The 17592-nt window shown below is 48.7% G+C and overlaps 2 protein-coding genes across 4 annotated transcripts in view; one reads left to right on the plus strand and one right to left on the minus strand.

Moving 5' to 3' along the window:
* Supt6h (SPT6 homolog, histone chaperone and transcription elongation factor) overlaps nt 1-3466 on the plus strand; it is a 37593-nt gene extending 34127 nt beyond the window's left edge. For all 3 annotated transcript variants that reach the window (XM_032913722.1, XM_032913724.1, XM_032913723.1), the window contains 5 exons: nt 543-655; nt 1070-1147; nt 1231-1397; nt 2019-2206; nt 2449-3466. In XM_032913722.1, the coding sequence (XP_032769613.1) occupies nt 543-655; nt 1070-1147; nt 1231-1397; nt 2019-2206; nt 2449-2635 (733 nt within the window). In that variant the 3' untranslated portion in view covers nt 2636-3466. The remainder of the gene's footprint in view (nt 1-542; nt 656-1069; nt 1148-1230; nt 1398-2018; nt 2207-2448) is intronic.
* A 1092-nt stretch (nt 3467-4558) lies between these two features.
* Proca1 (protein interacting with cyclin A1) lies at nt 4559-17540 on the minus strand. Its single transcript, XM_032913726.1, has 4 exons — nt 17320-17540; nt 8158-8238; nt 5980-6112; nt 4559-5537 (listed from the first exon to the last, which is right to left on the minus strand). The coding sequence occupies exons 1-4, from the start codon at nt 17399-17401 to the stop codon at nt 4901-4903; spliced, it is 933 nt and encodes a 310-aa protein (XP_032769617.1). The 5' UTR covers nt 17402-17540; the 3' UTR covers nt 4559-4900.
* Nucleotides 17541-17592: the final 52 nt, after the last annotated feature.

Raw genomic sequence — 17592 nt, forward strand, 5'->3', positions numbered from 1 at the left:
CCACCAGCACAGCTTCCTCTGGCAGCCCATACTCAGTACAAGACCATGGCCTCCTTTGCCTTGACTGTACTGTTGGTTGCAGCCTCTCCCTGTCACCTCTCCTCCTCCAGCACCCCTTATGGCTAATGTATATGCACATATGGTTGATATGTATTTGGCGCCACAAGTGTGCCTTCATCAGAGTTGCTGCTGTGATGAAACACCACAGTTCATCACTAAAGGAAAGAAGAACAGGAGCTCAAACCCAGCAGGAACATGGAGGCAGGAGCCGATGCAGAGGCCACAGAGGGGGCTGCTCACTGGCTTATTCCTCATGGCTTGCTCAGCCTGCTTTCTTGTAGAACCCAGGACCACCGACTGGCCCAGGGGTGGCCCCACCCACTAATTTTAAAAAATGCCCCACAGGCTTGCCTACATTCGGATCTTATGGAGGCATCTTCTCATTTGAGGCACTCTCCTTTCTGATAACTATAGTTTATATGTCACTGACATAAAACTAGCAAAATCAGTATTATAATGCCTGTTTTCTTATAAAACCTCAGGATAGAGTATGTAACAGTGACTCCTGAAGGATTCCGGTACCGGGGCCAGATTTTCCCAACTGTGAATGGACTCTTCAGGTGGTTTAAGGATCATTATCAGGATCCTGTACCAGGTGAGTTCTGCTGTGTCCTGACTTTAGGCTGTGGTAAGAGTGAGCAACACATGGGGGGCTCCATGGTTAAAAGCATTGACTGCTCTTCCAGAGGTCCTGAGTTCAATCCCCAGCAACCACATGGTGGCTCACAACCACCTATAATGAGATCTGATGCCCTCTTCTGGTGTGTCTGAAGACAGCTACAGTGTACTCATATAAATAAAATAAATAAATAAATAAGAAAAAAGTGAGCAACACAGGTCAGTTATCAGCTGCCTCACCCCATCTCAGCCTCTTAGTGGCAGGGAGGTTTTCCACTCACTGGCCTGCACAGCTTTTCTCCCTGCTCGTCCTTTCCTCTTCTGACTCCTGACCTGGGAGCCAGAAGTAGCTTTCTTGAGGAGCATAACTGGCTATATCCCTTTCTTACAGGCATTACTCCCAGTAGCAGCAGCAGAACACGGACCCCCGCTTCTATCAATGCTACCCCAGCCAACATCAATCTTGCAGGTAGGGTGTTTGGAGCTGAGACTTACAGAACAGCAGGGAACTAGAGGGACTTACACCCTTGACGTGGACATCTGTATTTACAGATCTGACACGGGCTGTGAATGCCTTGCCTCAGAACATGACTTCACAGATGTTCAGTGCCATTGCTGCTGTGACAGGCCAAGGACAGAACCCCAATGCTACCCCAGCCCAATGGGCATCCAGCCAGTATGGCTACGGTGGCAGCGGAGGAGGCAGCAGCGCCTACCATGTATGTTTTCGGGAGGACTCTTCTGAATAGGATGGGGAGGAGAGGGAGCAGTTCTATAAACCCTCATATACAGACCCAGATCCTATAGACACCTCTGGCCACGCCCTCTACCAGGAACATCATAAGCTTGAGCCTAGGAACGATCTCTAACAGATGTTCCTTACTTCTGGCACAATTGATAGGGAAGGGAATGAGAAAGGGCCTGGTAGCTGGATGGTGGTGACGTACATCTTTAATCCCAGCACTCAGGAGCCAGGGCAGAGGCAGGTGGATCTCTGAGTTAGAGGCCAGCCTGGGCATCAGAGCGATTCCAGAACAGTCAGGACTACACCCTGTCTCCTAAAAAATAAAAGCTTTTTTTAAAAAGGTAGAAGGGGGCTGGCCTTTGCAGAGAGCCTTGTGGGATATTTAGAACCCTCAACCCACCTGAGGTGTTAAGGATTGATGGGTAACTGTGTGCTAGGGTTGTCCTCCTGGGTTCCCTTTCCTGCCCAAAACACTGCTTGGGGTAGGTAAGCCAAAAAGCACTATTCAGAGCCAATTCTCGGAGTCTGCCAGAGATTCACAATGAGGCCAAGCATGCCCACACAACACCCTGGTTCTCTGTTCGCCCTTCTTCAGGTGTTCCCAACGCCAGCCCAACAGCCAGTGGCCACACCACTAATGACCCCGAGCTACTCCTATACGACCCCGAGCCAGCCCATTACCACCCCACAATACCACCAGCTCCAGGCCAGCACTACCCCACAGTCTACCCAGGCCCAGCCCCAGCCTTCCTCCAGCTCCCGACAACGGCAACAGCAGCCAAAGTAAGTACCTAGCACAGACTGGTTACTACTAGGAGCATGCTGGTGCCATGTTGCCTGCGGCCTCTTGAAAGCCAAGGCCTATGAAATGTTCCCATTGGCACTGGTTTCTGGGGAAGAATGAAAGACCAGGGGGTGGTGCTTCCTTTCTGTGAAGGTGATCTCTCACCAGTGACTGGGAGGAAGGCTTCTTCTCAAAATGCCAGAAAAATCCTAGTCTCTAAGGCCTTTCCTTCCTATTCCAGGTCCAACAGCCATGCAGCTATCGATTGGGGCAAGATGGCCGAGCAGTGGCTACAGGAAAAGGAGGCAGAACGACGGAAACAGAAACAGCGGCTGACCCCAAGACCCTCTCCCAGCCCCATGATCGAGAGCACCCCCATGTCCATTGCTGGCGATGCGACCCCACTCCTGGACGAGATGGATCGATAGGGGGCCTGTTCCTCGGACTCTGGTTACCTTTGAAGCTCCAAGAGGCCTGGCCACGTATAGCCTCACTCCCTGTCCCTCTTTCTTTGTCCATAAAGTGGCGTGAAATGACATTTCTTTTTAGTGGTCAGCCTGGCTGGATGGCAGGCTGGGTGGCCTTGTGAGCCTGGTGTGCACCAAACAGCAGTTGTCCCACTCCAGGCCTATGCTAACCACCTGCCCTGGGGCCAGGCTGGGAGAGGAATGCAGCAGGGAGGAGAGCAAAGGTGGAGTAGTCTGGAATGTCCCCGGAAGCCATTTTGAGTTTCTGCCCTTACCTGATACAGGCTACAATGAGGCATCAAGCTCAACTTGTATATGTCCCCAGCCCGTGTGGGGAGACCGATGCTATTTATTCAGTTTGGAACAGGAAGGAGAGGGAAAGTGTTTCTGGTCCTGATGTGGCTTGGTGGCTGTCAAAGCAGGACTGTGAGGGCCATGTGGAGCAGTGCTGACCTGCCAGCCCCTGCCTGCCTTCCCTCATCACCTAACTGCGCCTGCTTCTCACCTGTCATTTGAATAAACAGTGTTTGTACAGAGCACTTGCCCAGGCCTCTCCAGCTCCCTCGCTCTGCAGGGCTGCTTCAGAGCGGTTTGGAATTCCAAAAACTTCCTCTCATAATCTACCAGAGTCCAGGACTCATATTGCCTGGGGTCACTTCCCTGCCTGCTCTGAGCCCCTGACCCTGCGTGGGCTTCTTCAGTTGTTGGCCATGTTGAGATGGAGTCTCTAACCCAGGCTGGCCTTGGATCTACTGAATGCTGGAATTACATAAATAACACACGTGCACTTAAGGGTTTTATTGTTTTGGTTTTGTTTTTTGCTTTTTGAGACAGGTTTTCTCTGTGTAGTCTTGGTTGTCCAGAAACTCACTCTGTAGACCAGGCTAGCCTCGAACTTAGAGATCAACCACCTCTGCCCCCCTAGTGCTGAGATTAAAGGTATGTGCCACCACCACTGGGCTTTAATTACATAAGTACATGTGTGAGTGTGTGCACTAAAAACCAAAAGAAGGCTTTGACCCCTTAAAACTGGAATGAGGGGTTGGGGATTTAGCTCAGTGGTAGAGCGCTTGCCTAGCAAGTGCAAGGCCCTGGGTTCGGTCCCCAGCTCGGAAAAAAAAAAAAAAAAAAAAAAAAAAAAACTGGAATGAGAGGTGGCTATGAGCAGCCATCCATGGGTGTTGCGAACTTGGGCTCTTTGCAAGTGCTCTTAACTGCTGGGCCATCTCTCCAACAGCTTCTTAGGGTGACTCTCCTATCTGCGAAAAGGAAATGGTAGCATAAACAGGGCAATATGAGATCCTGGGCCTGGCCACTAAACAACTGTGTTGCTCTCATCTCCACACAGTGAAGAGAAGTGAGTCTGTGAGCCTCTGAATGCCCCTCTGTTGCCCAACTGGCCCTTGGTCTCTGATAGCCTCCGCAAGTCAGTTCCTGGCCTCAGGTCCCCCTCACCTGCTTACCCTCAAGACACATAGGCCATGGGAAAGGAGCTGTTTCCCACCCCTTTCCCTTCCTGACTCAGTATCAGCCAGCCCCCGGCTCTGGTTTTTTCTGAAACTCTTTTTATTCTGCCCGTCTGATCTCCCTTTTCTTCACAGAGGCTTCATCTCACAGTGATTTAGTGGCAAAGTCTTTCTTCCTTTGTCGATGCTTGAGTTGTCACTGCTGCCTGCATTCGAGCTCGTACCTACTTTTCTTCATTCTTTGTGTTGGTGGGAAAGGACTGGCCTTCTACTGCAACTCTTTTACTTTCTCTAGCATAACAGGTCTGCTGCAAGGGTGGAGAAGGACTGGGACGACACCAGGTGGGAAGGGAGAGCATCTCCATGGTGCCACAGCCCTTTCCTTTGGGGCCACTTGAGGAGGGAGAAGCAGGCTGAGTAAGTGGCAGGTTCAGTTTATTGAAGGTAGCATTGCATAGTGCTGCCCACCACAGAATGGATTTGACAACACTTTTTTCCCCACCTCCCACCCACTCCCCAGATGGATTCTTCCACCTGGTCTAAGAGGTGTTCTCTCTCCTTCCTACTTAACTTCCCATAGACATATACTTCCTCCTTGAAAGCAGGATCTCCCTTAGAGAATCCTTGTAGCCCCTGACCCCTTGGCTCTAGTAGGCCCAGAGCCAGCCACCTCCCACAAGAAGAGGCCCTGTTGGAGGGAGAGAGAATAGCAGTAGGGGTCAGTTACAGGCTTGATTTATTCACTCTGGATGCCCTAGCCTCAACTGAGATTGGGGTTGGGCACTGGGGGAGATTTTCTCTTGCTCGTTTTCCGGGTTTGTAAGTTCTTTGTCGCATTCTTTTTGGCCTGGGCAGAGCACTTCTCTTTCTTTTTGGGTGATGACTCTACAATATCTTCACTGGAGGGCCTTTCTTTACCCCGTTCATAACTGTCCTCACTTTCCAGCCCTTCCCGGCTGTCTGGGCTGGACTCTGATGTCCTCACTAGTTCTCTTGGGCATATTGAATGGCTCAAGTCTGCAGGGGAAGACTCTGACTTCACTGGGGTTTTCTTCTTAATTAACTTGCCCTTGGCTTTTTTCTTCAACTTTGGCTTTTCATCCACCATCATCTCCTCCTTGTCTTTCTCTTTCTTTTTCTTCTTTATATTCTTGATGACCTTGCCTTCATGACACTTCATGGGGCTTTCAGAACGCCAGATGGTGATGGGCGCTGATAAGTCAGGAGCCCCAGTTGTTGACTCAATTGAGTTTGGGTCAGTAGGTCTGTCAGTGGAACATAAGTTATTTGTGATGGCGAGCTGGTTCGCTTCTAAATCATTTAGGTCATCTGTCATATACATATGGTGGGTGGGATGGTGAAATATTGCCACGGAGATGGGCCTGTAGCTTTGGCACCTGGGAAGAAGGGATAGGAAGGAAGGAATGGAGCAGAAGCAGGGCACCCTGGAGTCCTGTCCCTGTCACTGCTGGCCAGCTGGCACTCACCAGCCATACCAGATCTGCTCCACACATTCTTCCTCTGGGACGAGTTCAAAGCAAGGGGCAAGGGTGATACTGAAGCAGGTTGAGCCCTGTCTTTGGAGCAGGTCGGGCCTACATCTTGGGAACTGCTACTATTTGTGTCCTGAGCAGTCCTTTAGCCTGCCACGCACCATACTCTCAGCTGGGCCCCCATACCTCCATGATTGCCCAAGGGCCCAGAGGGACAGCCAGCACTTCTGGGCTTGGCCCAGGCTGCCAAGAAGTCTCCCCGTCCATTGTTCTAGGCTGGCAGCACCAGGCCAGACTTGAAGAGAGAAACCTGAAGGGAATGGGTCCCCATGAAGGGGGCCCTCACCTAGATTCACAGTTGCAGTGGCTGACAGCATGCATACATCTGTTGTGATGGCCACAGTCCGAGAAGGAGTGGATGACATGCACAGGACACTGCTGGTGTTTCCAGCAACATCTCTCTGTCTCCTTGATCTCACCTGAGGGAAGAGGGGTCTGGGTCACTTGGAGGTAGCCGAGCACACCTCAGTCAGAGCTTCAGATTCATCTGCCACCTGGTTCCCCAACAACAGCAACTGTCATCGTCAGAGGTGATGACTCTGTCCACTTAAGTATTCAGTCTAGGTCCCTGCACTGCCCTGTCCCCTTATCTACCACATAATGAATGCTGCCTTGGACTCAGAAAAGCCATGCCACATGTGGGATATAGGTCCTCCCAAGCTTCCCTTGTTGTGTAACACCTGTCACTTCCTCTCTCCTGTGGGATCCGCTGCCCAAGCCCTCCACTGACTCCTGCCCTCACCAATTGCTGACCACGGTGGGTGTGCCAGGTAGGGAATGGCCATGGCCCTCTTGTCTCAGGAAATCCCACAGTTGCAGCCTTGATTCTGGCACCTGCCTCCTGCACAGGCCCAGGTGGCCTTCCTGCACAACCTCTGCTGCACTCCACCTGAATGGCACAGGAGCTGGGTGGCAACCCGACTCTGGGGTGGTGGTTACCACTGCAGCACGGTCTTGTGTCTGCTGCCTTTCTCCTCCAAGCCTCTTTCTGCCTCCTGACACCTCTCTAATCTTTACTTTCAAAATCATAGTCTTGGGCTGGAAGATGGCTTAGCAGGTGAAAGGGAAGAACTGACTCCCTTGCAAGTTGTCCTCTGACTTCCACATGTGCCATGGTGCCACGGTGCCACACCCACACAAATAAGTCTTTAAAAATTGCTTTAAACATTGTGCTATTCTCCAGGATCACAGAATGCTGAACAACCCGCCCCTCTCGTGTGCCCATCTACAAATTAGGCATCACAGTAGCGTGCGTGCCTCCTTTCCCAGATACAAGAGAGGCTGCGGGGTTGGGGATTTAGCTCAGTGGTAGAGCACTTGCCTAGGAAGCGCAAGGCCCTGGGTTCCTCCCCAGCTCCCCAGCTCCCCAGCTCCCCAGCTCCCCAGGGGGGGGGGGAGGAGGTTATCCCTTTTTACGAGCTAGATAGGGTTCTCCGCTCCCATCAAAAAGGTAACCATGGGAGCTGGAGAGATGGCTCAATGGTTAAAAGCAATGACTGCTCTTCCAGAAGTCCTGAGTTCAAATCCCAGCAACCACATGGTGGCTCACAACCATCTGTAATAAGATCTGATGCCTTCTTCTGGTGTATCTGAAGACAGCTACAGTGTACTTATATGTAATAAATAAATAAATCTTTAAAAAAAAAATAAAAAAGGTAACCATGCCTCTCACTAGCCCTGCCTCCTGCCCTCAGTCTCAGAAGGACCCTATGGAAGGTTCCAGGATATCGGGCAGCATGATTTAGCCCAGGCAAAGGGTATAGAAGCCCAAGAATCCACTAAAGTACACAAAGGAAGACAGTGGTGTAGGCTAAAGCTCTCCTGCATCCGGCTTCCCTTTCCTTCACAAGACTGAGGCTCCCGGGTTTCACAGTACCCCTCACCCACTTAGTGCCTTTTCTCCCCTGGGAAACTAAGGGAGATGTGTGCTGCAGGACCTTAGACTTTCACCCCTGCTCCTTTTTTTCCCCCCACTGTTGAATTGAGACAAAGGGCAGCATAAAGGCATGTGCTCTGAGCCTGGAGTCACTCAGGCCTGAGGCTTGTCTGTCACTTAGAGTAACCGAAGACAGTTTAATTTTCTGAGCCTCCCTTATCCACAAGAAGAGACAGTGATAGCTATTGTGCAGGTTAAAAGGACTCAATTCCTGTTTTGAAGATCTCTGTGTACTGTAAAATAGTCTACAAAGGAAAGAGGTAATCGTGGCCTCAGGGAAAGGGCCCTCTGGCATTGTGGGAGACAGTAAAGAAGAGCTAGCTGGGTTCTCTTCACCATGTGGGTCCCGGGAACAAACTCAAGTGGTCAGGATTATCAGCAAGCACCTTTACCCATTGAACCATTTCACTGGACCCTCAGGCATCGGGGTAATTAATCCCTTCAAGATCCCTTTCCTCCACCAATGTGTTAACTTTCACAATGAGGGGTAATGTAGACCCTTGGGGGCCATAGATCCCCTAGACCCACCTTCAGAAAAGGAAGACATATCACTGCTGGATTCCACACAAGCCGGATATCCTCTCTTCCAGCTGGGCAACCTGGTTATATCTGAGAGTACAAAATGACAGCAGTGACAGCAGCCACCTCCCCATGTCATTCATTCACCAAACATTCCCCAAAGAAAACCTCAGGGTGACCCTGAGTTGGGCCCAGCTAATCCTGGGGATGCAGGAATTTAAAAACCAAGCCACTATCTCCAGAGGCTGAGGGAGGGGCAGAGAGAGGGACACAAAGAGCCTCACGGCAGAAGTGCAAGAAACATGGCAGCAGGGGCTGGGGATTTAGCTCAGTGGTAGAGCGCTTACCTAGGAAGCGCAAGGCCCTGAGTTCGGTCCCCAGCTCCAAAAAAAAAAAAAAAAAAAAAAAAAAAATGGCAGCAGGTGGTGGACTGCAGAACAAGAACGCCTGCCGAGACTGGAGGGGTGAGGACTGTGGCACACTTGGAGGAAACCCCAGTGGAAGGAGTCGGGGTGACTGGTCAGGGAGGCAGCGACAGCACTTGTCCCAGGTGTAGGAGCCTGGCGAGGCAGCCCTGGGCAGACCACTTTTTGCAGGGTTGGGAATGGAACCCATGGCCTCAGGCATCCGAAGGAAGTACTCTGCCACTGAACTATAGCACAGGGTTAGCTTTGTCCTTAGGGGAAGGAGTTAAATTAAGGAATTTGTTCCTTAGAAAACGAAGCCAGGAGCTTGACACACACTGCCATGGCAGCACCTAGAGGTACAGTTAGATATTCAAGGTTATGCTCAGCTACATATCGAGTTTGAGGACAGTTTGGATTACATAAGACCTTATCTTTTTAAAAAAATTTTAAAAGAGTCTGGAGAGATGGCTCGGTGGTTAAGAGCACCTACGGCTCTTCCAGAGGTCATGAGTTCAAATCCCAGCAACCACATGATGGCTCACAACCATCTGGAATGAGATCTGATGCCCTCTTCTGGTGTGTCTGAAGACAGCTACAGTGTACTCATATAAATAAATAAATCTTTTATAAAATTAAAAAAGAAGAAAGGAAAGAAGCCAGTGGTGATGGTGCATACATTTAGTCCCAGCACTTAGGAGGCAGAAGCAGGGGGAATCTCTAAGTTCAAGTCCAGCCTGGTCTACAGAGAGTGAGATCCAGCATAGCCAGGGCTACACAGAGAAACCCTGTTTCAAATTTTTTTCTTTTTAGGTTTTACTTTATTTTATGTATGTGAATATACCGTAGACACACCAGAAGAGGGCATGGGATCCCATTACAGATGGCCATGAGCCACCATGTGGTTGCTGGGAATTGAACTCAGGACCTCTGGAAGAACAGTCAGTGCTCTTAACCACTGAGCCATCTCTCCAGCCACCAGGGAAACCCTGTTTCTATGGGTGGGAGGGAATGAAGAGGAAGCCTTGGGTCTTAAGCAGTCCGACTGCTCAGCCCCTCCTGGTTTCTACAGCACACCAAGTACTTAAAATTCATCAAATGAGCTAGATGTGGTACCTCACAGCACATGGGAGGCAAAATCAGATGGCTCTCTGTAAGTTCAAGGCCAGCCCAGTCTACAAAGCAAGGTCCAGGACATCCAGGGCTACATTGTGAGACCCTGTCCACTCTCTGTCCCCCACCCACCCACCCAAAATCATTAAATGGTGTTCCCTTCTGCAGATTACAGCTGACTCAATCTGCAATCCCAGCCTGGGGAAGAGATGCCCCGTGTCCAAGCCTAAGGACTGTATAGAATGTCACTTCCCTCTGTACTGTTCTCCATAACAGGCTACAAACTTTTTTTTTTAATTTTTTTTTTCTTTTTGTTCGGAGCTGGGGACCGAACCCAGGGCCTTGTGCTTGCTAGGCAAGTGCTCTACCACTGAGCTAAATCCCCAACCCACAAACTTTTTTTTAATGTTTATTTTTATATGCATGATTGTTTAGCCTGCCACAGCCATAGCTTTTCCTCTGCATGAATGTCTTTGCACCAGATATGTGCAGTGTCTGTGGAGACCAGGAGGAGGCAATAGAACTACAGGGTTCTGAGCTGTCATGTGGGTGCTGAGAACGGAACCCAGGTCCTCTGGAAAACCTGTTGGTATTCTTACCCACTGAGCCATCTCTCCAGCCCCACTATGAACATTTTCAAATGGAACATTTCTCTAAGACTTTCTAGCACAAGCATATTCCCCCACCTCTTTCTTTTCCAGGTCAAGTTTAAACATTCACCCATCAACTCCTCAAAGGCAGTAATGAAGGGGGCACTAGCCTCGCCTTCAGTGAGCTCAGACTCACCTCTCCTCAGTGGTCTGCCCCTTTATCAGAACAGCTTTGGCCAAGGCTGCTAGCAACTTCTCCCAGCCAGTCACAGCCATATCCTTTTCCTCTTAACTGTTAATCAGTTACTACTCCCTGGCAAACTGTTGCCTGGACTTCCCTACTCTTGAATTGTTTCAAGACAAAGGGAGCCCTGGCTGTCCTGGAACTTGCTATGTAGGCCAGGCTGGACCCAAACTCAAATCCACCTCCCACTACCTACCAAGTGCTGGTGTCAAAGCCATGCACCACCATGTCAGGCTTGATTTCTCTTTAAAGACGGGGGGGGGTTGGGGATTTAGCTCAGTGGGAGAGCGCTTGCCTAGGAAGCGCAAAGGCCCTGGGTTCGGTCCCCAGCTCGAAAAAAAGAACCAAAAAAAAAAAAAAAAAAGACATATTTATGTATATGAGTGCACTGTTGCTGTCTTCGGACACACCAGAAGAGGGCATCAGATCTCATTACAGATGGTTGTGAGCCACCAGAGTTGCTGAGAATTGAACTCAGGACCTCTAGAATAGTCTGTGCTCTTAAGCGCCAAGCCATCTCTTCAGCCCAATTTTTCTTTATGTTGTGCATTCTAGATATTAATCCTCTACCGGATGCTTTGCTAGCAAAGCTTTTTCTCCCATTCTTGGCTGTCTCCTGATGAACTGTTTTTGTTTGCCACAAAGAAGCGCTTTACCTCCACACGGTCCCATTTGTAAGTGGTTGGGCTTACTTACTGATAGGCTTCTGTCCGCTTCAGAAAGCCCTGAACTCTCCTCCCTTTAAGCAGATTCAGAATTTCTTTTGTTGGGCTGGAGAGATGGCTCAATGGCTAAAAGCACTGACTGCTTTGCCAGCGTTACCGAGTTCAATCCTCAGTAACCACATGGTGGCTCACAACCATCTGTAATGGGATCCGATGCCCTTTTACTCTATGTTTGAAGACAGCGATAGTGTACTCATATACATAAAATAAATAAATCTTTTTTTTCTTTTTTTTTCGGAGCTGGGTACCAAACCCAGGGCCTTGCGCTTGCTAGGCAAGCACTCTACCACTGAGCTAAATCTCCAACCCCAATAAATCTTTTTTTTTTTTCCTTTTTTTTTTTTTTTTTTTTTGAGCTGGGGACCGACCCAGGGCCTTGCGCTTGCCTAGGCAGCTCTACCACTGAGCTAAATCCCTTAACCCCCAATAAATCTTTTTAAAAAAGATTTATTATGTATAGCATTCTGCCTGCACGTACACTTACACACCAAAAGAGGTCATTAAATCTTATTACAGATGGTTGTGATCCACCATGTGCTTACTGGGAATTGAACTCCGGACCTCTGGAAGAGCAGTCAGTGCTCTCAACCATTGAGCCATCTCTCTAGCTGCCAAGGATTTCTTCTTGTTGCTATTTCAGGTCATTGTGAATGAGTTTTCCTCCCCCCAATACATTTATTTGTAAGTCTATGTTTGTGGGCATGTATGCCAACAGTGTGTGTTGGGGGGGCAGAGGGCAGCCTGTAGGAGTTGGCTCTCTCCTTCCACCATATTGGTCCTAGGGATCAAACCCCAGCCATTAGGCTTGGTGGCATGCATCTCACTGCTTGCTACTAATTTTTGCACACTAACTTTCTTTTTTTTTTAAGATTTATTTATTTATTTTGTATATGAGTACACTGTAGCTGTCTTCTGACACACCAGAAGAAGGCATCGGATTCCATTACAGATGGTTGTGAGCCACCATGTGGTTGCTGGGATTTGAACTCAGGACCTCTGGAAGAGCAGTCGGTGCTCTTTTTTTTTTTTTTTTTCTTTTTTTTTTGGGAGCTGGGGACCAACCCAGGGGCCTTGCGCTTCCTAGGCAAGCGCTCTACCACTGAGCTAAATCCCAACCCCTCAGTCGGTGCTCTTAATTGCTGAGCCAACTCTCCAGCCCCTGCACACTAACTTTCTAACCAGCCACTTTGTTGAAAGTATCAGCTCTATTTCGAGTTTTCTGGTAGGTTCTTTCTTGTCTCTTCTGTATAGAGTCATTTCTCTAAATAACGTTATGTATTTATGTCCCCTTTATTTCCTTCTCTTGTCTTACTGCTCTGTCTAATACTTCAAGCACTATCATTAAAAGTAGAGCTGGGCCATCGTGGTGGTGGTGGTGGTGGTGGTGGTAAACACCTTTAATCCTAGCACTCAGGAGGCAGAGGGCAGGGAGAGCTCCATGAGTTTGAGGCCAGCCTGGTTTACATAGTTGGTTCCAGGGCTATGTAGAGAGACCTTGCCTCAAAAAGAGTGGGGAAAAATTAGACACCTTTTTGTCTTATTCTTGGTCTTGAGGTCTTCTCTATTCAACGTAATGATGGCCGTAGGTTTGCTGTAGATTGCCTCTCCTCTCAGCTTTGAGTGGTGGTGTCTTTTTATGACTAGTATGCCCGTCCCACCTTGCTCTGGCATTTTTGTCTTCAATACTGCCCTGTTGCCCTTTTCCTCCACTATAATTCTTTTTTTTTTTTTTTTTTTTTTTTGGAGCTGGGGACCGAACCTTGGGGGCCTTAAGCTTGCTAGGCAAGCGCTCTACCACTGAGCTAAATCCCCAACCCCTCCTCCACTATAATTCTTAAACTTGTAGTCACCAGGTTTTGGGTTTTGACTACCTGCTCAAAAAAAAAAAAAGTTTGGAGTTGGGTTTAGCTCAGTGGTAGAGCGCTTGCCTAGCAAGCGCAAGGCCCTAGGTTCAGTCCCTAGCTCTGAAAAAAAAAAAAGAAAAAAAAAAAAAAAAAAAGTTCACAAGCTTTGGGTAATATCATGCATTTCCATGGTCCCAACAATATTTCATCAACGAAATGACATAAATCTGGGCTGGAGAAATGGCTCAGTAGTTAAGGGCACTGAGTGTTCTTCCACAGGTCCTGAGTTCAATTCCCAGCATCCACATGGTGGCTCATAACTATCTATAACAGGATCTGATCCCCTCTCCTGGTGTGCATGAAGACAGCGACAGTGTATTCATATATAAAAAACAAATATTAAAAAAAGAAATGATATAAGTCTGGCTAAGTGTAGTGGTACATAACTATAATCCCAATAATAAAGAGGTTGAGGGGGGTTGGGGATTTAGCTCAGTGGTAGAGCACTTGCCTAGCAAGTGCAAGGCCCTGGGTTCGGTCCTCAGCTCCGGAAGGAAAACAAACAAACAAACAAACAAACAAACAAAAAAAAAACAGGTTGAGGCCAGAGAATCTACAAGCTTGAGGCAGGCCAGCCTGGACTACATGGTGAAACCCTGACTCAAAGCAAACAACACTAACAAAAACACACTGAACAAAACAAACTCTCAACCTTAGTCTGATCCCGGCTGGCTGCCTTCCTGACATTTTACAGTTGCTGAGGCTAGAGCCCACATATTAAAGCAAATTATCACTGAGCCGCACACTCAACTGCTTAGTCATTTCCTGAGTATGTATAGCCAGTAACATCCTATTGAACATTCCCCAAAGTCTCAGTGCCTTAGTCAGGGTTTTACTGCTGTGAACAGACACCATGACCAAGGCAACTCTTATAAGGACATTTAATTGGGGCTGGCTTACAGCTTCAGATGTGCAGTCCGTTATTATCAAGGCGGGGACATGGCAGCATCCAGGCAGGCACGGTGCAGGAGGAGCTGAGAGTTCTATATCTTCATCTGAATACTGGCCTCCAGGCAGCTAGGATGAGAATCTTAAAGCCCACACCCACAGTGACACACCTACTCCAACAGGGCCACATCTTCTAATAGTGCTACTCTCTGGACTGAGCATATACAAACCATCACACTCAGAGTCACTCTCCCCCAACCCCCTCTTTGCCTCTCTTTTATTTTCAAGACAGGGTTTCTCTATGAAGCCATGGCTGTCCTGGAACTCACTCTGTAGACCAGGCTGGTAGAGATCTGTCTGCTTCTACCTTCAAAGAGCTGGGATTAAAGGCATATGCCACCACCTCCTGGCTTTCCCAAAGTGTCTTAAATAAACCATGTCCTGTGCACACCTGTCATCCTTCCTACTGCCACCTGTGCATTTCTTGTAGCTGATCCTTTTTTTTTTTTTTTTTTTTAGAAAGCAGCAGACATTTCAACTAGAAATGTATGTACTGCTTTTGAGGTAGAGGCTTACTGCGTAGCCCTGGCTGGTCTGGACTACTTGCCTCTGCCTCCTGAGTGCTAGGATTAAAGGTTTGTACCATAATGCCAAGCTAAACTTCCATTCTCTCTGATTTAGCTAGGATGCAGTTGTAACTTCCTGTTTCATCTGCCCAATTCTGGTCCTACCTTTCTTCAGTCCTTACTGTTGGGTTTCGGACCCAGGGACTAGGGACTGGGGTGCATATTTTTACCTATCAAAACAGACCTGGCCTCCAGGTTCTCCCAAAATCCCTCAGTCCCTACCTGGCATACCCTGCCCTGAACCCTAAATTTTCCAGCCCAGGGGCTGGGTGCCCTTCCCCCAGAGGTTCTTCCCTGTGTATTCTTCCTCCTCTTCCTTTTCCTCTTCTCCCCACCCCTCCGCCCTTTCCCCTTAGCCCCTGAGGCATCTCCTCTGGCCTCAATCTTTGGGGCCAGTGAATTCTCCCGAGAGCAGCTTCCCAATAAACCCGCCTTTAATGTATTCTGATCTGACTTAAACTGACTCATCTGATGGGTGTCAGAGAAATAACTCAGCATACAGCTAAGTTGAGTTTTATAGAATTCTAACTAGTTTATACTTCTTTCCCTCCTGCCTGCCATGGGCTGGAATTATAGATATATGCCACCAGGCCTGGCTTCCATACATCCTTCATAATGGAAGTGTGGACCTTTTTTCATGCCCTTAGGAGGTCCTTAGGAGCCAGGACCTAGGTCTTTCCTCACCAATAGTTCTTGCCACCTCTCATTACCATCTGTCTTCCCCGCCTCCCTTCCAAGTTTTATCTGCTCAACACTAGGAAAATGCCGTTGCTCATAACAGCACACATCTGTAATCTCAGAACTCGGTATGCTTAGACAGACAGGGGTATCTTGGGCTATACAGCAAGGCCTTGTCTCACACTAATACCAGTACTGTCCAAGTGGAATTGTATGCTTTACGTGCCTGCTGACCTGCTACCCTAGTTCTAGAAGCTGTGACATTCCTGTATTTACTCTGTATGCATATAGCTATGGAAACTCCTCAGTTGTTGGCTGACTGAGTGTTCAGTGTCCCATTGAAATACATAAATCCCAGGTTCAAGTCTGGGTACTGTGTTTTATCTTTTTAGATAGTTATTTTTGAGATCATCTCACAAAACCACAGGCTGGCCTAGAATTCTTCATATAGCCCAGGCCGGCCTTGAATTTATGGTAATTCCTGCCTTAGCCTCCCAAGTACTAGAATGACTGACCTGAGCCATTCTGCTCACTTTTTTTTTAATTTGGGTTGTTTTGAAGGAATTGGAGGAAGTGTCTGGGAGTCAGATCCACTTGTAAGCTAAAAGCCCAGACCTTTGCACTCCTGAGAGCTGTTATGGGGGAGATAATCTTCCAGGAAGTACACTTTCACAATGCTAGACCCTACAGTGGGCTTTAAAGTATGACTTTGGGGGTTGGGGATTTAGCTCAGTGGTAGAGTGCTTGCCTAGCAAGGGCAAGGCCCTGGGTTCAGTCCCCAGCTCCGAAAAAAAAAGAAAAAAAAAAAAACAAATAAAGTATGACTTTGATTCTAAATTGTTTATCAAGGGACCCAGACCCAGAGTAGCTAAGTAATTTGTTTAGGATGAAAAGCATCAGCAGAGGCAGAAAAGCTGGTCTTCTTGGCTCCCTAGCCCGTGTGTGTTCTTTGCTGGCTAAGGAGACACATTTCATAAGACAAGTGTCACCCGCCCTATGCCACAGCTCCAAGGCCAAGCCCTGAAACGATTCCAGCCCCTGTCCAGTTGTCATTCCCCGAAACATTTGCTTTTAATCCCCAACCTTGCTGATTCCTCACTTCTGGTTTCCTTTCTTCTTGATGCACAGTCTCCCCTGTGAAGCTTGAATCCTAAAGTTATTCCAGTAAGGGCCTGTGCCTAGGTCAGGATCGAACTGCGCTGGGTTTCTTTCCTCCTGTCACTATACAGGCTTTATGCAGGGCTGAAGCCTGTTGTCTTCCACTAATACCCCTAACAGATGTTGACAGCACCAGCTGTTTGGGAGGGAAAGCAGGAAGGATCAGAGAGGACTGGAATTTAGAAAGATGGCTTGTCCCTTTATCCAAAGAGGACAGAGGAGAGCCGTGGCCAAGGTGGCTGTCCAGAGCTCCTGTAGAAGGATGAAGATGGTAATAGCTTGAAAGGAAAAGCATGTGATTCCTTTCTTGGGGTAGCTAGCAGGGGCCTAACTCAAAACTGTGCACTGTTATGCACATTTGTAGAGAATCCTTCTTATCCTGTGAAACCCCCTCCCCTCCTTTGAGGATGAAAAGCATCAGCAGAGGCAGAAAAGTTGGTCTTCTTGGATCCCTAGCCTGTGTGTGAAGGGAAGAAAAAGAAAGAAAAAGGAAGAGAGAAAGAAAGGAAGAAAGGAAGGAAGAAAAAGAGAGGGCCAGTGAGTCCTCTTCTGGGAACTGTCTCCCAGCTAGGCACTTGGAGGTGATTATGATGTCACTTGTAGAATACTCAGATTCTTTCCCACCCTCAAGGTTAATGGAACTGACCGCCCAGCCTCGGCGCCCAGATGAGCAATGGGCCAGGAGTTCTAGCCAACCCTAGCGCCTCTGGGGACAGCAGTCCAGGACAGCGGTTGCAGCCTAACGCTCAATGGTTGTGCCGGACCTTGGGAGGAAGCCAAGGCGAGCAAACTTCCAGAGCCACGCCCAGCCACGCCCCCATCCTTCTGTCCCTTCCCTTACCAGTTCTCGTGTATCTCTCATGGTTGCAGCCAGACTTTTCCTCACTCCATCTTCTAATCGTTACTGTCGTCCTGACCCACATTGCTGTCAGCCCAGTTCTTCCACAGGACTCAACCTCGCAGAGTTCAATGTTGAACCTCAGCTTGGTGGAACCCTCGGCCCAGCTGTAAACTCCAGTTCAGCCCCTAGCTCCACCTCATGCTTGCCCAACCCCCCGCCCGCCTCCCCCCCCCTCGTCTTCCAGCCCGGGTCTAAGCGTCAGCAGTCGTGTTC

This window comes from Rattus rattus, chromosome 9, assembly GCF_011064425.1.
Source record: "Rattus rattus isolate New Zealand chromosome 9, Rrattus_CSIRO_v1, whole genome shotgun sequence".
NCBI classification, from domain to species: Eukaryota; Metazoa; Chordata; class Mammalia; order Rodentia; family Muridae; genus Rattus; species Rattus rattus.